General features: G+C 37.6%; 1 protein-coding gene across 1 annotated transcript in view; it reads right to left on the reverse strand.

The window, feature by feature from the left end:
- Positions 1–956: 956 nt before the first annotated feature.
- LOC122794832 (ras-like protein 1) overlaps positions 957–24721 on the reverse strand; it is a 165322-nt gene continuing 141557 nt past the window's right edge. The window contains exons 2-3 of the mRNA XM_044063438.1: positions 5707–5868; positions 957–1250 (exon numbers count right to left, since the gene is read on the reverse strand). Of these exons, the coding sequence (XP_043919373.1) occupies positions 957–1250; positions 5707–5868 (456 nt within the window). The remainder of the gene's footprint in view (positions 1251–5706; positions 5869–24721) is intronic.

Genomic DNA, 24721 nt, shown 5'->3' on the forward strand with positions numbered 1-24721 from the left:
AAAATATTGTTTAGTAGAACATCTATTAATTCACAGTTAAAATTGCTTTCAGAATTATTAAATGTGAAAAATTTATTTAAATATTCTGTAACTTGTTACACTCCTTCAAAGTGGGGGATAAGAGTGAAAAGAGATACAATATCAAGACCCTTTTGTAGTGGGAAAAGCTGACATTAAAATGTGTTCCCTAGTACTGTTTAAAAAGTCCCATGTGTCTTTCAAGTATGAATTCATTTTTTGAACAATAGGATTTAACTTAGAGTCCACCAGTAAGGAAAATTCCTTCTGTGACATAATTTGGGGTAGATACAATGGGTCTGAATGGGGGACAAGTTTTACTTTTATGTGTTTTCAGAATTCCAAAGAAGGATCCCAGTTTGGGATTATCTATATGACAAAAGTCATAAAGGTCCTTCTCTAAATTATTGTTCATTAAACTCTCAAACAGAAAATAGTAAACACGTCTGAAGCTGTTAGCTACTTCCACCATGTCTGTTAGTCTGTATTCTAAATTGTTACCTAACATTTTCTCTATATGGGTAACATATTCCTCTTGGTTCATTAAAACCAAGGTACCCCCCCTTGTCACTCTTCATTACTCTTATGTTACCATTCTCTTGTATTTCTTTCAGAGCTTTCTTTTCTTCCTTAGATAAATTGTGATGCATTTTTCTTTTCTTTACCCCCTCCCCATAGCATTCTTTATTTCACTTTCACAAGCTGATTCAAAACCTTTGGTAGTATGCAGTAAAGAAGGGTTGTAGCATTAAGGCTTTACATATTTAGTGCTGTTACTAACAATATATTTAAGTACATAATTCAAGTTTAAAGGCCTAGTATATTTTTTATTGCTTAACACAGTGTTTTCTATGTTTGCCCTCCTTGAGGGTGCAATGTTTAAGCCCAAATAAAAGTAGACAGGTTTATAACATTGTTTATACGTACAAAATACCTATTTAATTGTCAGTGGAAGAATTTGACACTGTTCGTTCTCTTCTCCTTAATGTGCGCATTCTCTGGCTCCTGCCCTCCTTCTCATTGGCTAAAAAAGTCTTGGTATTAGCCCCACCATCATTTTCATCGTTGGTTGTTGCAGAGTTGTTAACAAACAGTCCATTACCAACACTAGAAGTTCCTGCTTCCACAATATCTGCTACAGAAACACTGGTTCCTTCCCTATTTAAAGTTCTGACATCAGATGTAGCTTGAAGGTTCTTAATTATAGGGCCATGAACTTCACTGATGTATTTCTTAAAGGGGGAACGTTTGATCTGATTATTTCATACTTTACATTTGTACTGGTTTGTGCGTTTATTAAACACACAAAAATCAACATATGCTGTGTCATTTTCATACACAGCAGCATCTCACTTAAGCTTGTGGTTTTTACGACTGATTATAACCTCTTTCATGTTTCTGTAATTCAGAGAAGAGTGTCTGGTACTCAACCCTTTCCCCAATCTTGCTATGATAGTCCTTAAGCAAGATTTCATCTATTTTACAGATCTCTTCTCTTAGCCTAGTCATGATTTTACAGTTATTGTCTATAAGCAACATCAGAAACTTAAGACCGGCATTATTAAAGAAGACTTTTGCTGTAACAAAAAAATTCATCGGAGCTGTCAATTCCATTTGGGCATTTAAAGAATATCAGCCCCTTAGGTACCATGCCCAACTCTATGGAATGTGAAAAGTATTTGTTTTCCAAGTCTAGACTCTTGTATTTCTTTAACAGTCTGCCCACATTGTTACACATGTCTATGTAAGTATTCAGTTCTATACTGTTAATAGGTTTTTCAGAGGATAAAAAAGGATCCAGTTTAGCGTTCAATACTGAAGCTATGTCAGCATAAGTCTTAATTTTGGAAACAACTTCAAAGCTTTTACCTTGTTCAGCAGAATGTTTGTTGAAATTTACCACCGTCTCTACCTCATCGTCTGAGCTGGACCAGACCAGAATGGCATTCACCTTCTCTGAAATTAACAGTTGCAAACTTTGCTGAATGTCTTTCATAGTATTCAATAGTGAAGCCAGAACATTCTGTCCACCTTCATTTGGTGTAGGATGAATGCTGAGTTCTATTAAAATGTTTAAATAGTACAGGGAATAGTGAAACAATAATTGCATGAAAACATTGATATCAAAACATAGTTGGTGTACGGTGCAGTACTTATCATCCGTTCACAGCATTTGTCCAGAATGAATAAAAAGTTAATATACAGAGTGTGACGACCGTGCCCTGGCCCAGCAATCAAGGAGCCTCAATCCTCACCACTAACACCAAGGAGGTTGTCTCATAAAAGAGGAAAGGATAACTAATACACACAGTAAAGTACAATTTCCCTTAAGTGCACACAGAGATCACAGTCAGTCTGGGGCTGGCTGCTCCCTTGCTCACCAGGTCCCCAATAAGACTCCCCACTGGTACAGCTATAGGGTCTAGGTCTCAGCCTAACTGGGCAAGCTAGAACCTCCAGTACCCTCTCTGTCCAACCAGTGCTTCATGTCCCTGCCAAGTAGCTGACACAGCACACACACACTTTGAAATAAGTATTTATATGACTTCACAGACACTCCTGGGAAAGGCTGACAAAGATTCTCCAGCTGTGCCTCTTTACCCAGACTATGAGGTATTAATTACTGCCACCACCCAGTTAATAATATCAGCTACTAAAAGGCCCTTAAAAGGGTGCCCAATTATTACTGTGCAATGTTATTATTCAATGGTAGTATGACTAACAGTCAAGGCTTACTTTAGAGTGGCCTATTACAATAACCTCTATAAATATGCAATGTATTCTAAAGCTTATTTCTACACAAAGCAGCCACAGGTAGAAGGTTTTAAAAATATTTAATAATAAATAATTAAAACACAAGACAAAACTTCTACACCACGGAGATATATAAGCGTTCAGAGATCACACAGAAACTTAAAATAATATTGTAGGAAAGATCTGATTACACAGAAAAATACTTAATCTAACTTTCCAATCTTTAGGTAATCTTAAGAGAAAACACAGTGCTACAATCCTACTTACATACATAAAGAGCATAAGCAGTGCTGGGTTAGATATTCAAAGTCAAAATGCCTTCAGTCTCTTATGAGAAATATTATTTAAACATTACTAACAAACATGTCTCTAAGGCCCTCCCAAAATTACATCATTTTTGACACTTATGTTTTCTCAGTATTCATATTGCATCATCTTAACACCTGGTCTGAGTTCTCAGGCCAAAATCTGCATTATTTAGCAATCTAACACCTGCACAGAAACTTACAACAATAGAAGACATTTCACATGCATATTCTAAGAGAAAGTAGGGCAGTAAAGCACCTTCCACATCTAAATTCTGGTCATAAACTTTAGCCTTAAAACAATGGGCATGAAATCTTCATCCAGATGCCTTTGAGCCGAATTCTAAAATGAAAGAGATTCATAAGATCTTTTTAACTTAAAAAGACACATTTGAAATACTTGGCTTGGTTTTCCTTACAGCAGATGGCAATGTTGCAACAATCTTGAAGTTCACATTTTACAGTGTTTTCTTTACACTCAAAAAACATGCCTGTAGTTTACATTTATTATCAAGAAAACATGCCTGTATTTACATTTATTTACAAATGCCAGAATTAGATATCAAATTCTGTTTGACTAAGCTGGCAGCCTTTGCCCATCTCTCCCCAATCGTCACACAAAGCTTTTAAATACTTTTTCAAGTGCTCATTACTGTATCCAGTTCTAGACATAGTGCAGAACATGATGAAGAATTAATTATTTGATTATATAGTGTACATTCACTATTTAAATAATTTGATGTTAAGATATCAGGATAATTTTAGTGACACTGAGTACGGGTTTAAAGTAATAGTTTGTTTCTAACACTTTGCTTTTATAGCTTGAGGTTATAAAAGAACTGACTATAGCCCAGTAATTGTAGGTAAAGCAGTTTCTTCCACACTAAGGTATCATGACTACTTAGCTATTTGTGGTTGAGTTGCAGTGCTAGCAGCACCTGCTTCTGTTCTTCCTGGTGAATTGTGGGTCATTAATCCACTGCCCTCTCTCTCTCCTCTCTTTAAAGATAGTGATGACTATGAGAAGTGGGGAACAGAATGATCACACACTAATGTGTAACATGAAGTTGCAAAATATCTGCATTAGCCTGTCTTGACTTGAGGTGGAGAGGGAAAACAAACAATTGAATCTAATCACTGATATTGTATTTGGCAGAAAAGGAGCAAACATTTTTATTTAAGGCTGTGACATAAAATGTAAGCTAGAATTACATTCACAGCATAAGATTAGGCATGCACATTTAATCAGCAAAGATTTACACTGAGGCCTGTTTTTTATTACTATTATTTATTTTTATTTTCTATTATAATTATTTATCCTTTGCGGACTGAATTAATCCCACTAGGCTGGTATCTTCTTTTCAGGGGAGATCCAAGATTGTAAGATGCAGTACTAACAGAAATTGTTATCATATGTATACCCCAGGATGTGTTTTGTGTGGAAAACGTTTTCAAGTCTGTTCAGAGCTTTTCTCTTTTATTCTCCTTTTTAACATAATTTTCAGAAAGCACTGATGTATACTGGTACATGCGTGAATGGGCGTTCCTTCGTTGAAGGTTGTGTGTTAGGCCCAGCAAGCCAGCGCATAAAAATCTACTGCCAATCATTAGCGGACCGGAGTTCCGCTGTGACGACCCCTAACCGGGAAAAGCCGAAAGACACAAACAAACTGAAGTATACTGGTACAATAATAGCAGATGTCTGTTAGCTTACCTAATGTAAATATAAACTTTATTGTACAATAACACTAAAATGTGTTTGTAATTTTATTTATTTGTTCTTAAAGTTTGTTCAAGTGGGCATGGGGTTTAGCGGTCATCATGCTTTAGAAGACTTGATAGGACATAGGTACCTCATTTCATGACGATACTGCATGAAGTATTTTAAAATGAAGAGTTTGTAAAATCTCTGTTTAATCTGCATTAGACTAAGAGGATTTAAAAAGTATATTGGATAGAAAGCTGAGCAGCACAGATGACAATTCTGAATCCCAGCATAAGAAAGTTACACTGATGTTGCACAAGTCTATGGTTAGAGGGCACATTACTCTATTCTAGTAAATACAAAGGTGGACTTAATCAAATAGAAAAGTTAAACATGATTAAAAAAGTGTAATAAAGAATAAAGTTGAAACACGATAAAAAGGTTGACATATAAAGGGAAAACACACTATAATAAATGGCAGAGTTCAAGAAACAAGTGAAAATAATATAATGGAAAAGAAGATTAGGAACAAAATACTTAACATAATAAAAAACTAATATCTAAGTAAAAGAGAGTAAACACTATGACTAATAACCTATTAATAGTTTCTATAAGTTCCTTGGTAAAATCGGGTCTATATTATGTCAACGAAATGGCATTAAAGCGAATACCGATTCGCCAACACATATAGACCAAAATATTAAAAGTGCAAAACCCCAGTTCACCGATTTTTTTCCTGTGGGAAAAAATTGGTGAACCAACAAAACACAACATACCACTTAAAACACTGCAAAGTGGAGGGCTTTGCCCCCCACATCCCCCCTAACTAAATATACCAACTCTGAGATTGCATTCCAGTCAGGTAAAGGGCAATGTCACGGCTCAGGCCAAGTGATTTGTTTCCCTGGGAAAGAAATCACTAACCTGAGCTTTCTCTCTTTTCCGATTTTGGTCTATATGTGTCAGTGAAACGGCATTACGGCATCCGCTGTAATGCTGTTTCACTGACATGATATAGACCCGGTAAAATCTCATTACTATTTGGTAAATTATGTTACACCTCAGAACAAGAAAAGGAAAAGGGCACTAAAAGCAAATAAGTGCAGAAAGATTATAACATCAAGCAAGAGACACAGGTACACAATGTGACAACTCAGAAAGATATTTTTTTCAGCATGAAAATGCAATTAAGTCAATTTATTTAATAGACATAATAGAATTTGATTATTAGAATAATTGCCAATGACAATATAAGGTAATACACTAACTAAGGAGACCTGGTCATGACACAGACCAAATGCACACAACAGATTAAGTTACACAATACATTTTTTTTCCAGTAATTATACTACAGAAGCATGGAAGTAATAATGGTTGTGATGAACAGAAATGAGATACTGAATAGCTGCCTAATCTAGATGAGAGATGTAATAAATATAAAGAACTAAAGGAACATGTGTCAAGACTAAAATGACAGTTCTAATACAAAATGAGGGTAAAGATGAAAGGCAAGGTAAAATTATTTCAAAAAATAGCAAAGATTTGCTACTCTCAGTGAAAACAGCACCTTAAATTATATTATTGATTTTGGTGGGTTTGATGAAATACAAGAAAATAGACGTGCGGTACAGAAAATCCCTCTGAAAGTTAGAAATCAGAGAAAACAATAAAATAAAAGAGAATCAGATCACCTGCTGAAAATGTAGAATACGATAAAAAGGGTAAAAAAAATCATATGGGCAGTGTGTACAACGGTAGGGCTTGTACCTTGGATAGGCTTATTGCGATAGATGAACTAACTTAAAAGACAAATGAAAAATGGGGGAACAGAGACCAAAATCAGGAAAACAATGAAAATGTCAAACAAGATCAAACCCAGTACTCCAGTAAAAATAGTTCATGGACAGAATGAGAGATAAGCAAAGAAAAGAAAATCAGGTGTATTTTAATACCTGGGGATCGGCAATAGCATCATTATCTAGAATAAGACTTACTGAAATACTATTTTAATACCTGGGGATCGGCAATAGCATCATTATCTAGAATAAGACTTACTGAAATACTCACTTTATTTCCAAAGTTGACATCCATTGTATATATTTAAAGTCATATGTTTGTGTTTGGTGGAACTAATGATCTTTCATGCATGCCAGTAAACTACGTAAAAAATGTTATGATGGATATCAGTAAGATGCATAAGCAAAATTTAATTTAATTAATGTTTTTTTATGTTAAAGATTTAGTGTATACCAACATACAAATGCAGCAAAATGTAGTATTTGGTTAAGATGACAAGGATACTTGCAATGTTTTTCAGTTATGAAAATTTGGTAAGTTCGTCTGTATAGTAACATACTTGTAAACGAAGGATTTAATACTTCAAAATGAAACAGGAAATTATGGGCTGGATTAATAAATGTTAATATTTGTACAAGAGGTATACACCTCACCATACCCTTTTGGTATTCAGTGACAGCCTGACGATGGTACTTTTGCACAAAGACATACATCGCTATATTAAGCTGTTTTATGGACATATAATGTCAAACTTGACATTCTGTATTGTCACTGATTAATTAATCAATACCAAGAAAGAATTTACAAAATCTCTAAATGTATTATATGTGGGTCTACTACCGGAGATCAAAATTACACTATTTTGAAATCCAGCAGTAGGTGCCCACTAAAGCGAAAGTGGACTTCACTGAAAGTGCACTTTCGTGAACACGACTCGAGCGAATGGTTACGGACTTTAGGGTTAGGGCTTGGATTAAGGATAGTGGATAGCTAATAGGGCTATCCACTATCCTTAACCCAAGCCCTAACCCTAAAGTCCATGACTACCACACCACAATGGAGGAAATTGTATGTCCTCCACTGTGCAGTAGACACAGACCTATGTCCTCCATGGTGCAGTAGTCACGGAACTAAGTGTTAGGGCTTGGGTTAAGGATAGTGGATACCTAGTAGGGCTATCCACTTTTCTTTACCCAAGCCCTAACCCTAAGGTCCGTGACTACCGCACCACAGTGGAGGACATTGTCTGTTCGTTCTAGTGGTGTTCGCGAAAGTGCACTTTCAGTTAAGTGCACTTTCACGTTAATGGGCATCTACTACTGGATTTCGAAATAGTGTAATTTCGATCTCCGATAGTAGACCCATTATATGTACATATATGTTTATGCACCCCACTTTTTTATACTTATTGTTATGCTGCACTGCACTATGTTACTTAATTAAATGGAGCATTTCTCCCCGGGCCTCCACTGAAAAAGGACAATTGTCCAGTTGGACTTTCCCGGTAAACAAATGTAAAATAAATAAATTATATGCTAAAGAGGCACTGTGAGATATAAACTGAAACTCGTATGTCTGGCATTAAGGATTGTCTGTGTTCATTTCTGAATTACTAGGGCAGGTAAAAAGGTGACATTGTGGATGTTCTGTAAACAGGGACAGGTATGGGATATATGATGCGTATGTGTGTTTGTGTTTTACTGAGTGCTTATGTATGCAAGAGTGGCTGAGGGGGTGCCTCATTTTACACAATATATCTGCAACCACTATTAACTACTGCAGGAAGTGCTGATCTGCATTCCATGGTAGTTAACTGTGATTCAGAGATGTAATTTGGCCAATAATGAGGTCTTTTCTTATTGTGGTAAATGTGTCTCTGAATGGCAAATTACTGCAACATAGAAATAGAGCCTTTTTACAGCATTCCTTATGGCCAACAGTTAGGATCTTTATGACTTCATGGGCATATATTTACAAAATATTTTAAAAACATAGAAGTGAAAATCATCAGGAAAAGTCCCCATTTAGATACCTTACAAAGGTTATTTTACAAGATAACAAAGTATTAAATATTATTATACAAATGAGTCAGTGCAAAAAGATAGTAGCTTTAGATTTACTTATTTAGCAAAATGGATATAAGATTATAGCAATTACTGAAACCTGGAACTGTTATCAAATAGAACTGAAAGGTTTTAATAAATTTGAAAACTTGCACCAAATAGATTAGTTGGGTAGGAGTTCTATTTGTACATGATCCTCTAGTATCTCAAGTAGGAAAAAAAGAACACTACTAACATATTAAAGAGCTTGTTTAAATACTAAGCAACATTATGATTTTATTATGCTTCAAAAATCTGTTGGATGAACTACTGACCATAATTATGGTACAATTTAATTTCTATCAACAGGGTTCGCAAGCTTGATATGTCAGTTCTCAGTACGCATCCTACTTTATTGACTTAAGTTTGCTTAATTTTGAACAATTGGTAAAAAAATCCTACAAGAGTTAATAGAGTGTTAGATTTATTACTAACACTGATGGTTTAATTGTAAATATATGTCTAAATCCTACTTTGGGAAATCTGGTCGTCACACCATTGTATATGACATTACACATGTTGTAATGAACAAAATGACAGTGGTATTATATAACAAAGTGGAATATGTTTAACCTTGTAAAAGAGTTAAATGAGTTCCAGCAGAGTATGGAAAAGAAAGATTATCCTTGGGATATCATAAGAATTGTGTTGGTTTCTCAGTAAGATAACAAGTTTTAAGTGTGTCAGCATGATGAGTAGAAAATCTAATCAGATATGCATGCTGGTCGTCACACTTACACATTTGCAATCACATTTTCATGGCCAGCAATACTTTTCATTGACATGGAAAGGAGCTTGCAAGCATAAACATGCAATGTAAACAAAACAGCTTACTTCTAGGCAAACCTACCATATGAGTGTGTGCTGTAGCCATGAAATATTAAGGACAAGTACAGTAAAAGAATTCTGAAGGAGTGCAAGTGAAATAAGGGAATTGTACACAAATAATAATGGTTTGCACTACATAATTAAATTATAGGGAAGGGGAAATGGGTAATGTGAATTCATATAACTACAGGCAAATGTGATGAGGTATCAGAGAAACATTTCTAACATAAATCCTGCCATAGCAATGTAATGATAATTAATGTCAATGATGATGCCGAACTTATGCACATAACTCAAAAACTAACATATTAGCACAGAATGTGATAGGGGTATAAAACTACGGTGCAACAAAGGAGTGTTAAAATGTGATACACATATTAATAAAGTGCTGAGATGAGATAATAGTTAGCAAGATGATACATTGTAGAATGAATGCATAGACTGCATTTATTGCATATGAGTTTTATATTTCAGGAATTTATTTATGCAAACTAACATCACTGCTGTATTCTCCACCTCAGTATGTTTACACAAGAACAAATGAACCTTACAGGTATTGTGTCATACACATCAGACAGGGACATGATTTTCCAAATAACTGTTATTGGCACCCATTGGAAAGGGTTTATCACCTATAAACATGTAATAGACTAGCAAATGTTATAAAGTCATATAAATGCTAAATGGTAGTATAATAACAAACAACATACATAAGTGACAAATGGCAACAGAGATTGGATGACATTTCATGATTTTAAGTTTTCCATTGGTAATTTCTGAACATGCCAGACATTATTATACTGGGTATGCTCAGATCGACTTAATAACAGCAATTCAACAGCAGCAACACCGAAGAAAGTGTTTAAACAGAGGACAAATCACAGTTGCTTGTCTGGCAGCACACCATACAGGAATACATGTTTACAGAAGCCCTCATCTGCCATTAAGCTGTATAGTATGATGAAAACAAATGCAGTAATAAAGAAACGTCTGGATGAAGACATGCACTACAGAGCATAATTATTTTGGAAAGATGTAATGCCTGTGAAAAATGAATGACATAATAAACATTTGCATCATGTCTTTGTGTAATACATGCTAGCACAGACATCAGAGAGATGCATACCCATCATGGACACCACAGAAATACACATATTAGCCATGTCATGAAGAGCACCCTAAGGGCTTGCAGCACTTTCCTATCATAAGTGGTATAGATGCTTTGCCATGTAGGAAAGCAACTTGAAAAAGGTGGCCCTCAGACTGCTCAATAACTATTGTCTGTGTGTTAGCCACTGCTGTCTAACACAGTTGTTTGCCAGACAAATGTTACCAGATTCAAACCTTTACCTATGATACTAGGGTCCCTCTAGGCCTCTGTATTGACTGCGTGTCCACAGTATATGCCAATGGAGACTGTCACAAATAACTGAAATCAATATGTGCAGTAATACAGGAGTTACAAACAAAATATGGACAATAGGATTTAGTCAGAATCCTGAAATAGAGCTACATGTTATTGTCCACACAACACTGAGTAGTGCAATACCAGCAGTTTTCATTGTGTAGAATACAAAATCTGTCCCAAAACTGAACCACAGTCTGTCTGTATAGGCATGCCATACAAGCCAGTAATCAATGTATGTGTCACATGAGCACTTACAGCATGGCATGCCCCAAATAATCATTTCAAATAACCATTTTTCTGCCATGCAGTCTCAACCTGTAATGATATATCATTGTTCAATGTAAAAATAGATAAGAAAAACTAGCTACAGTAGTGTTTGTGTTGTATCATTACATTAATATAATGTTGCCTTTCAGGAATTGAGCAGCAAGCTATGCAACTCTACTGATTAATGACATGTGGATGAACCACAAGCACCACCGTGGAAGTCTTAACACAAGTGTCATACTCCACCTATATTAACTTATTGCATCATATGTTTGTGTTATAAGCAAACTCTGAAATTCAAGGGATGGTGGAGGCTTCTCCCACTGTAAACAGACACATTATAACTGGGGTGGTTGCCATTCATGCATTACAGTATAAGACCCAACAATGCTAACAGGTACTGAATGTGGACGTTGAACACCTGAGCATTTGAGTACAGAAATATATGATAGTTTTGAGAATGTATGTGTTAAGGCAGAAGTTTCACTACAGTTGTAAGTTATGTCAACATGTCAAGGCCTTACATAATGTTATTGCTGCAAGGGATATAAGTGCCTGTAAATGCAGTACTGAGGCAGCAACATACAGAATGTTGTCCTATTCCCTCATGACAGAGGATAAGTCTTACTACATATGTTATGTAAGAAAAATGTAATCACATGTCATCATTACTCTGAATAAAAGGATTGCTATGTGAGATACTATCATAGATTTTTGCAATAGATAGCAACAGCTATACATGTATAGAGTAGATGCGTTAGACAACAGTGATAGTGACATGTAGAGTCACAATAAGTCTGACACAACAGATGTAATGGCTGGATTTAAACTATCTACCTAAGATCATAAGCTACAGATCAGTGCCTGAATCACAAGATCCACACAACATGTTGCAGTACAAGTGGGACAGTGGACAGTTGAATGGATGATGTCACCACTGTTTACTAGCTGGATGTTTGTGCTAAAAAGTGGTTGAAGGACACAAAAACACTGTACAGCTACAAATAACATATTATTTGAAGGGTAGTCTGCATACTATGAGAGTGAAAGAAACTTTTAATAGTTGTCTGCAAATATCCTACATATGTAGTTACACAATGTACAAAGCTCAGTATCAAAGTCATGCAGCATAGGAGAATTTATACTACAGCTGTTGGATACTGTAGTTGCTTGGCCAAAAAGCTCTTTTCCCTGGGGATGCTAGGATTTGCTAGCATAACACTGTGCCACTGCAAAATACATCTAAAAAGCAGAGGTGCACATAAAAGTGGTTGTGAGTTGGCCAACGGTATACAACAGTAATCACTCACACTATTTAAGCTGGGATGAAATCAAACCACATACTTCACTAATTGCACCATCTATAGAGCACATTATCAGCAGCCAGTGCCACAGGATAATACTGAGTACAAACGAGACATATAGCATTCATGAAAGAATGGCATCAGGACTGTATTGAGAAGGAGCTGTGTCTGGTAAAATGATTTATATAGCCATCTGGGGTTGTAGAAGTTGCCACTGTAAATATATGTAAACCAATCTTGAACCCATTTACAGTCTCACATACAATTGCAGAAGTTAATCACTGCTGTATTCAAACCTCCCACTTATCTATTTATACATTCTAGAGAATAGTGTAAGTAACATAAGCATCACAGGAGGAGTCTGACATTTAAAGTGTGAAAGTACAGTTTAGAAAGAATGACCCAATCATTGTGCTGCACCAGGGGTGTAGCCATGGAATAAATGTCATCCTCATTTACTCTTATTGCTGCCTCCTAATCCACCTGTCACTTAAAAAATTGAAAGGTACTCCTAGCACTTAACACGTTTGCATAACTTTACCACTAAAATCATTAAACAGATATTTTTCAGTCTATGAAATTCCTATTGGAGATATGACCTAAAAAGTCATGGTTTCTCAAAGCAATGCATAGAAAATTGTACTCCAGAGTACTAAGAGTATGCCTAGCTGCACTCTTGTGTTGCAAAGATGTGGTTGTGAAGGTTGGGATAAGGGGATGGTGGTATCATCTAGCAAAACATGTCTCTAGAGTAGAAGTTAATTAAGCGCAGCTGTGTTAGAGTATACATGCTCACCTGACTGTAACCCCCAAACACATACACACACACACAAATTCCCCACATTGAGCATCAAACCTCCTACCTATCTATTTACATAATCTAGAGAGCACAATATCAGTTGCAAACACCACAGGAAAAGTCAGACTCTTAAGAGTTGAGACTGCACTTTTGACTGGATGATCTCATCAGTGTGTTTTAGAGAGGATGTTTCTGGAAAAGTGGGATAAGGGATCAGTGTACAAATTTAGATGTATTCTTCCCAGGGAACTGGATACAGTACCAAGTGTTACACACACACACAGACAGACACACACACACACACACACATACACACATATTTCCCATGTCAAACATCAAGCTTCCTATCTATCTAGTTACCCAATCTAGAAAATACAGTATTATTCATAAGCAACCCAGAAAAAGTTTGACTTTAAAGATGTGACAAAGCTCCTTGAGAATCCAATGTTTGGAACAGATGGCACCACGCATCCCAGGTTGTGCAACAAAGGCATATGTCTGCACAGAATAATGTAGAAGTACTGTGATTGTCCCATGTAATTACATACTTCTCTACTAACATTTAGATACTTCCCTTCATGTACATTGTGTTGCTGTGAGAAACATTGACATGTTTCATAGTATAGAATGCCAAAGACATTTGAGGTTGTAAACTAGTGGATTATCAGTCAAATGTTCTTGCCACTTTATGCTGGATTATTGCACACTTGCATTATCTCATACGTGCACTATGTGCATTGACAATACATACATGGAAGTTATACATAGGACAGTACATTGCAGAAAAACAGTGATGGATTATGTGAGAATAGGTTAATCAAACTTGTTACACAGCTGCAACTGTAAGCATTGGAGAGCGGACATACATTAACCAACTGAAATAATTGAGACAACTTCAATCTGAAATCAAAATAACCTGTTGACAAAATGAATACAGGTATACAGATGTTGTGCAAACTTGAACAATAATTAATTGATTTCTCTTTTTAGTCTTTGAGTATAGTACTGCTAAGCTGAATTAAGCTGCTGCTAATGGCAAAATTCTGTTCCACATTTACACACCCTGTGGTATATCAGGAAATGAGCACCTACTCAGTGCTTGCTGTTTCTGTAGCAGGTATGGGTCTTGCAGGCTCAGGTTGCTAGCCCAATGCCCAAATCTCCTCAGAGGGTGCACCACACACTCACACCTAGGGCCAGTTTAGAGTGTCCACTCCACCTACTGCATATCTTTGGAATGCAGGCAGAAACCACAGCACTCAGAGTAATCCCATGCAAATGCATTCTCAATACAGAAGGCACCCCAGCCGAGAATCAAACCAGAGATCCGCTTTCTGTGAGGTGACAACACTAACCATTACACCACTGCGCCACCGTGGCAAAGTGTTAGTGCATGAGTAATCATATCTTAAACTGTTGAACTTAGAATGGGAATTAGCAGTGCTGTGTGTTGCTTTGTGCCAACTTTTGCACAAAGACCTCTAAAAGACAGGCTTCACAATAGGGAGCAGGCACATTAAAGCAGCAATGGGATAAAGATGTGGTAAGGAAAGGTTTAGCCAGCATTTACAACCACAGGAGCCAAACAGAATTTCTGAAACATTTTTTCATCCATCTGTATTTAGACCTTTAGAACATTCTGTGAAAAAATACACCACATAAAAAGTCATACTTCTGACAGTTAACAGTTATCAGCAAATTTAGAAAATGCGAATGTATGTTTTCACTGTCTTTACCATATTGACCACTGTAACTTGTACATAACTGTTGAAAAGTACATTAAAATGAATAAATATAGCTAAGCATAACTCCAAAAAATGTGTGCCAGAGTAATGTGACTGAAGGCAATAATATCACAGGACATTGCCATAAGTAGTGTACTTCCATTTAGACTTGGTTGCTTTTGTAGCCCAGTGCCAGACATTGCACAAATGCAGAGGTGGAAGATTAATGATACACAAGGGAGATGCAGAGGTGGAAGATTAATGATGGAGAAGGGAGAAGAGACATCAACAGGGTGAGATGGAAGCAGAGACAAAGTAGCTTATTACAAAAGTAGGATAATGTTGGGTCTTAGCAGCATTTAGCAAACAGGTACACATAAAGCAGTGTACCAAAAACAGTCAGTAACACTTAGCTAATGGCTGGATTAGAACCCTTGAAAGATGTCAAAAATCTAGCTACACATGTAAGCATTCTTTAATCATGCCACATAAGAATTGCTACTTCACAATGTTTAAATACAATTGAAGCACAGTGACAACTTACTGAAGCAGAAGGTCTAAACAGAGAGCTACAGACAGAAGCAGAGAGGAACAACAACAATGTTATGTGGGACATGTAGGACCATCTGTATGGTGTTTTTCTCTTACTTCTAAAATCATTATTAATCTGTCGTGCTTTGTACAATACAGTGCTTGTCACAGGGAGAAATATAGGGTAGGAAAGTGCAATGAATATGACGAGAAAAGCAAGATAAGGTTGGCTTAATAAGTCTCCCTTTTGGAGCTGCAATATTTTTGTAAATGATGTTGTGCTGTGCTTTTCAAAGGGTAAGTTAATGAAATGTATAAATGGCTGGCCATGAATGTCCTGTATTGATGTGGGACATTATTATTCTTTTGGGAAAACTTAGCTAGGCTTAGAAAGGCCCCCCCATGGTCATTAACCTAGTAGCAATCTATGAATCTATGAGAGAACTACATATTTTTACATTTAAATATATGATAAGAATATGAAATGAAAAGATTTTATAACTTGACTTACAACTATAATTGAACCCATAACACTATGCAAAAACATCAGTCTCTGAACAGGGTAATTATCTCAACCCACCACATAGGTACTCCTACTTTATTACATCCAGCCTCCTAAAAACTATTACATTAACTCTGCAGCTCTCCCAGTCTCTATTCTGATAAACTGGTCAATCTCTGAATCTAAACACCCCTCTATCTGGAAAGAATGTTATACCCTACCTATACACAAAGGAGGTTACTCCACTGACATCACGGATTTCAGACCCGTAGTCATCCTGTCACCTCTCTCAAAATACTAGAAAAATGTGTACATAAGCAAGTCACTGAACATCTATTACAAGAAAATTTGCTCACCCCCACACAACATGGATTTCACCCAAAACATAGCACCACTACTGCCCTTCTTTCCTTTATTAACACTATTTCTTTGGCTAGGGACAATGATAAATTAGTACCATGCTTATTTCTAGAGCTATCTAAAGCATTTGATATGGTGTCCCAACCCTCTCTTCTGGACAAACTCACCAACCTTAATCTTGCTAACTCTACCATTGCCTAGTTTTCTAGCTACCTTACAGACTGACTTCAATCAGTAAAATGTTCTCTGCTCTCTCTCCTCCTCTCCCTATCAAAATGGGTGTTCCCCAAGGATCTATTCTCAGGCCCCTAATCTTCAATATTTGTACTTCTTCTTCTTCTTTCGGCTTTTCCTGGTTAGGGGTTGCCACAGTGGATCACCTTGTCCGCTCATGATTGGCAGTGGAGTTTTACGGTGTCAAGTTGCCAGCCCGGTGCCCAACCTTCCACAATAGGCACACACACACACACACACACACACACACACACACACACACACACACACACACACACACACACACACACACACACTCTCACACCTAGGGCCAATTTAGAGTGCCCAATCCACCTACAGCATGTCTTTGGGAGGAAACCGGAGCACCCAGAGGAAACCCACCTGACCACAGGGAGGACATGCAGACTCCGCATAGAAGGCACCCCAGCCAAGGATTGAACCAGAGAAGCTCTTGCTGTGAGGTAGCAATGCTAACCACTGCACCACCATGGCTGCCCAATCTTCAATATTTGTACTAATCAACTCCATACCTCGAACCCTCAGTAAACCCTCATCCAATATGCTGATGACTCTACAGTCATCTCCATTGTGGACATCCCCCAGTGACTTACATTCTATTACCCAGAAATCCTTCAACTCTGTTGAGTCCTGGCTCTCTAAAAAACAGCTAATTCTAAAGCCTAACAAAAAAAAACCTCTTACTTTTTCTTCCCAAAAACCTACACAACCTTAAATCCATTTTGGCTATCCACTCTCTAAATAAAACACTGATAACAGTTGAACCCAACACAAAACTTCTTGGGGTCATAATAGACGACCAACTGAAATTTGATTTACATGTTAACAATTGTAGAAAGATAACCCATCAACAACTTGGCCTCTTATATAGAAATAAAAAGATCCTGTCAAACACAACTAAAATCTCCCTCTCTCATGTCTATCGCCTACCAAGCTTACTATACAGCTCTCAAATCCTCTCCAACCTACAAAGCTCTCTCCTAACTATGCTGGAGAATACCTATAACAAAATGGGCAGAATTGCTGCAAATAAGAGCTACATATTTCATCACTGCCTCTCAATAAATCACTTGAACTGGCTGCAATTACCTCACCAGCTTCTCCTCTCTCAGCTTCAGATTGTCCACTCTATCCTGTACCAACTAAATTTCTGTCCCAGCCTGTCTCCTCTAATCTCCTTCTACACTCACTTTAAAACTCACCAAAATCTCAGACCAGAACCTACTACAAATATATAAACCTAACAGCAAAACTGGCTAAAACCTCTATAGCTACCACCCTACCATCTCTTGCAACAAGCTTCCATTGGAAATTAGATCACTTAAGCAACTCAATGAATTCAAAATAGCCACCAAAGAATACTTTAAAAGTCTCTGGTCTGGCCACTGTACTCATCCTCCATAAACCGTCCCTCACTGATTGCAATCTTACTTTTTTGCCTTTTATTGGTTTAAGTTCTATTTAGTGTTAGCTTGGTTTGACATATTAACTAATTATTTTGTACTTTTATATGGCCTCTTTTCTAACAGTCACCACCTTGACTGTATCTTTAACTTCACATACTGTATGATAAGCCTGCATACTGTTTCCTGTGCATATCTTAAGTGTAATGTCAACTATAACTCTGTAAATAGTCTCACTGTTCTACTGCTTCCAACTTAAAAATGCTTAAGTTGTTGATTTTTTTTTGTAAATTTGTAGAACTTAAAAAATGTAACTTACAAATGATAATGTTTTGATTTCTATGTAAATTTGTGGAGCTTTTCTCCCCAGGTCACCGCTCAAAAAGGGCTATCAGCTCAGATGGACTAACCAAATCAACAAATGTAAAATAAATACATAAAGAAATAAATAAATAATGGTTTCACAGTACTGCCTTTAGCTTGCCTTTACTCTGTATTCCAATAGCGCAGTGGATTTAAGCACAATTGTGTGAAAGTAACCAGACCACTGCAGATTAAATTGAAATCATCAGCTTTTGCAATAAGAAGATAAGCAGCATTCACGGTCGCTCAGCATTGCTGTGCTATGCCAGCCTCTGTGGAAATGCAAATGACATAACGTGAAGCCTTTTCCATGGATATATGTGCTGCATGTGAATCTATTTTGGACCAAATTAAATTTATGAAAAATAAATTTGCAGATGGGTGGTAGAAAAGCACCCTAGCTATCCACTTTTTCACTAAATAAATATACAATTGTACACATAATTTCTTGAAATCGGAGAGTCACCACACCACCGATGGGTGACAACAACAGAATAATATTGTATAGCTAATTATATCAAATCAATTGTGGCAAGACATTAAATAGGTGATGTGCAGAGCTATGTATGGGGCATATTTTTTTTTTTTTTGTGGGATAGGTGCCCTTTTTTGGGGGGGAGACAGGGATGCTGTGGGAGATGCTTAAGAATTACAGGGTCAGGTAGCTAAGGAAGGTCAGGAAGCAAGCACAGTCATACAAGGCATACAAGACAGACAGTGATGGAAATGCAGACAAAACACTGGGGGATAGGTAGGGGAGCTGGGAGGTGTACCCTAATCTAGCTTGAAAACAGTGTGGATCTAGTCATCACCCTCAGAAATGTCATCATTGTTTATTGTAGCAGCTCCATCGGTCAGTGCTAGATATGGCATCATCTTTGTAATTCAAAGCAGGACCTTTTCAGCCTTGCCAATGTTTCAACAAGGCTCCTCTCCATGAAATCCTCCACCAGACCTATGAGCTCCTCTCCATGATATCCTCCACCAGACCTCTCAGCTCATGTTGGGTGATGAAATTGCCAGCTCCACTAGTACTGCTCCCATAGGGTACCACTGCACCAGCAGCTGTGGCAGAGATACCTGATGCAGGCGGAGATGGTAAGGCATGGTTTGTAGAAACAATGTTGACAGGTTATGATCCTGAAGCACTGGATATCTGTGCTACCATCTGCGCAAATATGGTAGGCCAAGCTGCAGTGATCATTTATTGTACAGCAGCAAGTTATGCAAACAACAGAATGTTAAAAAATTATACCCCCAAGAAAGAAAGAAAGAGAGAGGAGAGACAAAAAAAGAGATAATTAGATACATGGCATTTCACATAAATGTATTTTTTCAATTGTTTGGCAATAGATAATGAATTATTTTAATTGACTACTACACACCTCTGCCACATACATATATGGTGGGAAGGTATTAATATCTGTTAAAATAAAAAAAATCACATTGCTATGATATAACATAGCAACCTTTATTTTCCTATGATAGATAGAATATATGCATTCAAATATAATAAATGCAGTTACCATATCTGAATATGTTCCTATCATTGCTGTTAATATTTTAGAAATGCTATCCCATAATAAAAAGTAAATACTGTTTCTGGGTCTTGAACCCACACACATTTAAGCTGGTGTTCTCATTGCCTAATGCAAGCCACAGGAGTTATTGGGGAATGCATGCATGCTTGATATCAAAGTCGAGGTATCCCTGCTAGTGATTAAAGGACTGAAAATAACCTTCTGGCTTGAATTTGGACCTGGGTCATACCTACCCCATTCCTCCTGAGACAAGTTAAACTCTCTCTCCTGGTGTGCCTCACCATGTGCAGCTATTTCCTCTGCAGCTGTACAGTACAAAAAGAAAAGTAGATATGAAAGAATAATGAGTAACTGCATTGACTGGCTAGGTAATTACAGCCATATCATAGACCAGTTATGATTCAGTATACTTACACAACTGGGGCTTGTTTACAGGCCTAATTTTAACCTCCCATCATCTCAGGAGGTCCTGCTTCCACTTCTTCAGATCATTGTAGCAGTGATGACATTGTTTCCCAGTGCATGGAGGAGAAAGCCTTGGCTAAGCTATTTCAAGCCTTAGCCTTATACTGAGACCCAGTATAACACCCCTGAAGCAGCCTAACTTGGTAGCACTTCACATGGAGGATTGCAAATATCTTGAATCATCAATACCCCATCTCTGTGCTCTAATCTGGCACCAGTATGTCCAGTGCCAGTCATATATGCAGAATCCAAATCAACAGATATGTCTGAACTAGGTGCCCAGTTCAGATCTTGTATGGAACTGGTTGTGTCCAATGATGCACAGCCTTGCCAACTGCATTTGTGTAATTGAAAGCAAATGGATTCCTTAGCAGATATATTGGCACAACGTATATCTCATAGCAGCAATGGTGGTCAGCATGTTACTTAGCACTGCTATGTGTCATACTCAACTTATAGTCACACATTCCGATGTTCAACAATGGAATGCTTAATGGCATGGCTTTTAATCCTTGCAGTTTTGAAGGCAACAGATAATGATTTGTGACATAGTGTGATGGTAGGGCTTACACAATGTTAAAATACTCTTGTACCACCTGGGAGCCGAACATACTGGATGAATCATGCAAAAATTAAACTTTAGCTTTTTCATAGATATTGCCGCTGGAGAACTATCTTTTAAACATGGCAATTAGAAATATACTAATTTCAGAATGAATAGACATAGACTTCAGAGAAGCCTGTATGTGTTTGACTTTAATTACTCCTGGGAATACAGTAAAATGCAACATTTCTGTTTGGAAATATATTTCAGTTAATGGGGACATACAACAGCTTTTAAAATTGAGAATAGTTGATTTCCAGATAGCAATACAATGATATCACAAAATGTGTGTACAGATGTATTCAGCCCCCCTCTTTAAAATTATCACTTAACTGGATTTGAATCCAGCATCAGCTGTACAGTTTTTCTAAGCTCACAGAGCTTACATCTTATGCCAGTGAGATAAGTACGTGACAGGTGGAATTTCTCAACTCCACAGTGCAGAGCAAAGTTCACTGTTGACAGGCATGTTTGTGCTATGTAAGGCATCCTTGACTAATTTTTTCACTTTTTTCCTTAGGTTGTGAACACTGTTTGCACACTGTCAAGCAGAAAGTAAATGCATATTAAAATGAAAAAAAAAAAAGTATTGTGAATAACTGCAATGTTATCTCTAAACAGGATTTGAACAATGCATCACTTGCCTTATCTCACTGAAGTCACTTCATTTACACTTTGTGCTGCAGATTTATACATCTTTCAGGTGCATTCTCTGCAGTCAGTACTATCCATGGTGCTGAGGACCATGCACAGATGCCAGGCATATGTGTGCTTCATAAGGCAGCCTCAACTAAATTTTTCACTTTTCTCTTAGGCAGTGAACCATGTTTGCAAGCTGCTGAGCAGAGCGCAAATGGAAGGGACATTAGAAAAATGTATATGCTAGAGAAAAAAAGTTGATGGTAAATTAAGTGAAATCAGTGGGTATATGTTACAATAACCAGAGTGAGAAGTGCATTCAAGTGACACTTTCACATATCACTGCAACATCAGAAATTTACTTTGGAACACATTATCAGAGCTGTATTTAATGGCATACAACAGCTCACATATTGTTAGCAATACTGGCAATATAACAGTGCAATAGTATCACAAAATGTGATTAAATATGTATTCAGACCACCCTTTGTAACATTATCTGTAACATTATCATTTAAGTGGATTTGAATCATGTATCAGCTGTCCCTTTTCTCTAAGGTAACTACACTTACAGCTTGAGTCACTAAGTTACCTGACAGGTGTATTTTCTTCATTGAGCACTATTCAGAGTGCTGACAGCTGTGCAATGTCAGTAGGTTGATTTATGCTACACAAGGCAGCATAAGTTAAAGTTTTCATCTTTTTTTTAAGTCATGAAAGTTCATTTCACACTGCCAATTGGTGCACAAATGCATAAGGCAATATTTGTCAAAAGCATTCAGAAAAAGTTTTAACCCAGCCACTGGGGATGCACAAGCCAATGCATTTCTTTGTGCCAGTCCCAAGCCTGGATAAATGGGAACGGTTGCATCAGGAAGAGAATGAGAGGGAGAGAAGGTTTTATGATGCAGGGATAGTGAATCATGAAGTACAATGGATTAGCAAGGAGGAAGTAAGGATAGCTATGAAAAGAATGAAGAATGGAAAGGCTGTTAGCCCAGATGACATACCTGTGGAAGCATGGAGGTTTTTAGGTGAAATAGCAGTGGAGTTTTTAACCAGATTGTTTAATGAAATCTTGGAAAGTGAAAGGATACCTGAGGAATGGAGAAAAAGTGTTTTGGTACCGATTTTTAAGAATAAGGGTGATGTGCAGAGCTGTAGTAACTACAGAGGGATTAAATTGATCAGTCACATCATGAAGTTATGGGAAAGAGTAGTGGAAGCTAGGTTTCATGCCGGCAAAGAGAACTACAGATGCGAAATTTGCTCTGAGAGTGTTGATGGAGAAGCACAGAGAATGTCAGAAGGAGTTGCATTGTGTTTTTGTAGACTTAGAGAAAGCATATGACCGGGTGCCCAGAGAGGAGTTGTGGTATTGTATGAGGAAGTCAGGAGTGTCAGAGAAGTATGTAAGAGTGTTACAGGATATGTACGAGGGTAGTGTGACAGCGGTGAGGTCTGCGGTGGGAGTGACATATGTGTTTAAGGTGGAGGTGGGATTACATCAAGGATAAGCTCTGAGCCCTTTCTTATTTGCAATGGTGATGGACAGGTTGACGCACGAGATCAGACAGGAGTCCCCATGGACTACGATGTTTGCAGATGACATTGTGATCTGTAGTGAGAGTAGGGAACAGGTGGAGGAGACCCTGGAGAGATGGAGATATGCTCTAGAGAGAAGAGGAATGAAGGTCAGCAGGACTAAGACAGAATATATGTGTGTGAATGAGAGGGAGGATAGAGGAATGGTGAGGATGAGTAGAGGTGGCGAAGTTGGATGAGTTTAAATACTTGGGGTCAATAGTTCAGAGTAACGATGAGTGTGGAAGGAAGGTGAAGAAGAGAGGACAGGCAGGATGGAGTGGGTGGAAAAGAGTGTCAGAAGTGATTTGTGACAGCCGAGTACCTGTAAGAGTGAAAGGGAAGGTCTACAAGAGGGTAGTGAGACCAGCTATGTTATATGAGTTGGAGACAGTGGCATTGACAAAAAGGCAGGAGTTTGAGCTGGATGTGGCAGAGTTAAAGATGTTAAGATTTGCACTGGGTGTGATGAGGGTGGACAGGATTAGGAATAAGTATATAAGATGGTCAGCCCAGGTTGGAAGGTTTGGAGACAAAGCCAGAGAGGCAAGATGACGTTGGTTTGGACATGTGCTGAGGAGGGATGCTGAGTATATTGGGAAAAAGATGCTAAGGATGAAGCTACCAGGTAACAGGAAAAGAGGAAGGCCTAAGATAAGGTTTATGGATGTGGTGAGAGAGAATATGCAGGTGGTTGGTGTGACAGAGCAAGATGCAGAGGACAGGAAGAAATGGAAACAGGTGATCTGCTGTGGTGACCCCTAATGGGAACAGCTGAAAGAAGTTGATGATTCAGAAAAAGTTTTGTGGATAACAGTTTGAAGGAACATGAAATGACTCACTGTGTGTATCGAGCAATGAGCAGAGCTACCACTGCATTATACTAATGCACAAAGCCTTCTCATATCTCCTTGCCACATCAGTACTGTCATGTATGTCTCACAATATCAGGACTTTAGGTAATGCTGAGGGAATGGAGAAGGGCACAAGGAACAGCAGAAATGCTTTTATTTTTCACACAGCACTCACAATTAATAGTGACAGCATTTCAAATGACATATCTGTCTGTCATTTTTATTCAATACTGACCTTACTTGAGCTTCTCCTCTCAACACATTCATAATAAAACAAAATGAGTGTCAACATTTATAATGACCTCCTTCAGTAAAATGACCTGTGAACCATTTCTAAACTCTACATAAGCTGTACTGTTTCTCTAAGATGAATACATATATACATTATGCCTCAGCGATATGTGGGTGACATCTTGAATTTCTTTATTCAGTACTGTCCAAACCGCTGATCAAAGAGCAACAATGCCACTGTCAATTGCAGTACTGATGGTATTCCAAATACGGTTTGTCAGTTTTTACCTTGGGCAGTAAACCGCGGCCAGTCAACTGAACATAATTTCAAATGGCACAGAAATAATAAAGGGAAAAAATAATAATAATAAAGACACATTT

The sequence above is a fragment of the Protopterus annectens genome, chromosome 2.part1 (assembly GCF_019279795.1).
Source record: "Protopterus annectens isolate FY-2018-M chromosome 2.part1, PAN1.0, whole genome shotgun sequence".
In the NCBI taxonomy this organism is placed as follows: Eukaryota; Metazoa; Chordata; order Ceratodontiformes; family Protopteridae; genus Protopterus; species Protopterus annectens.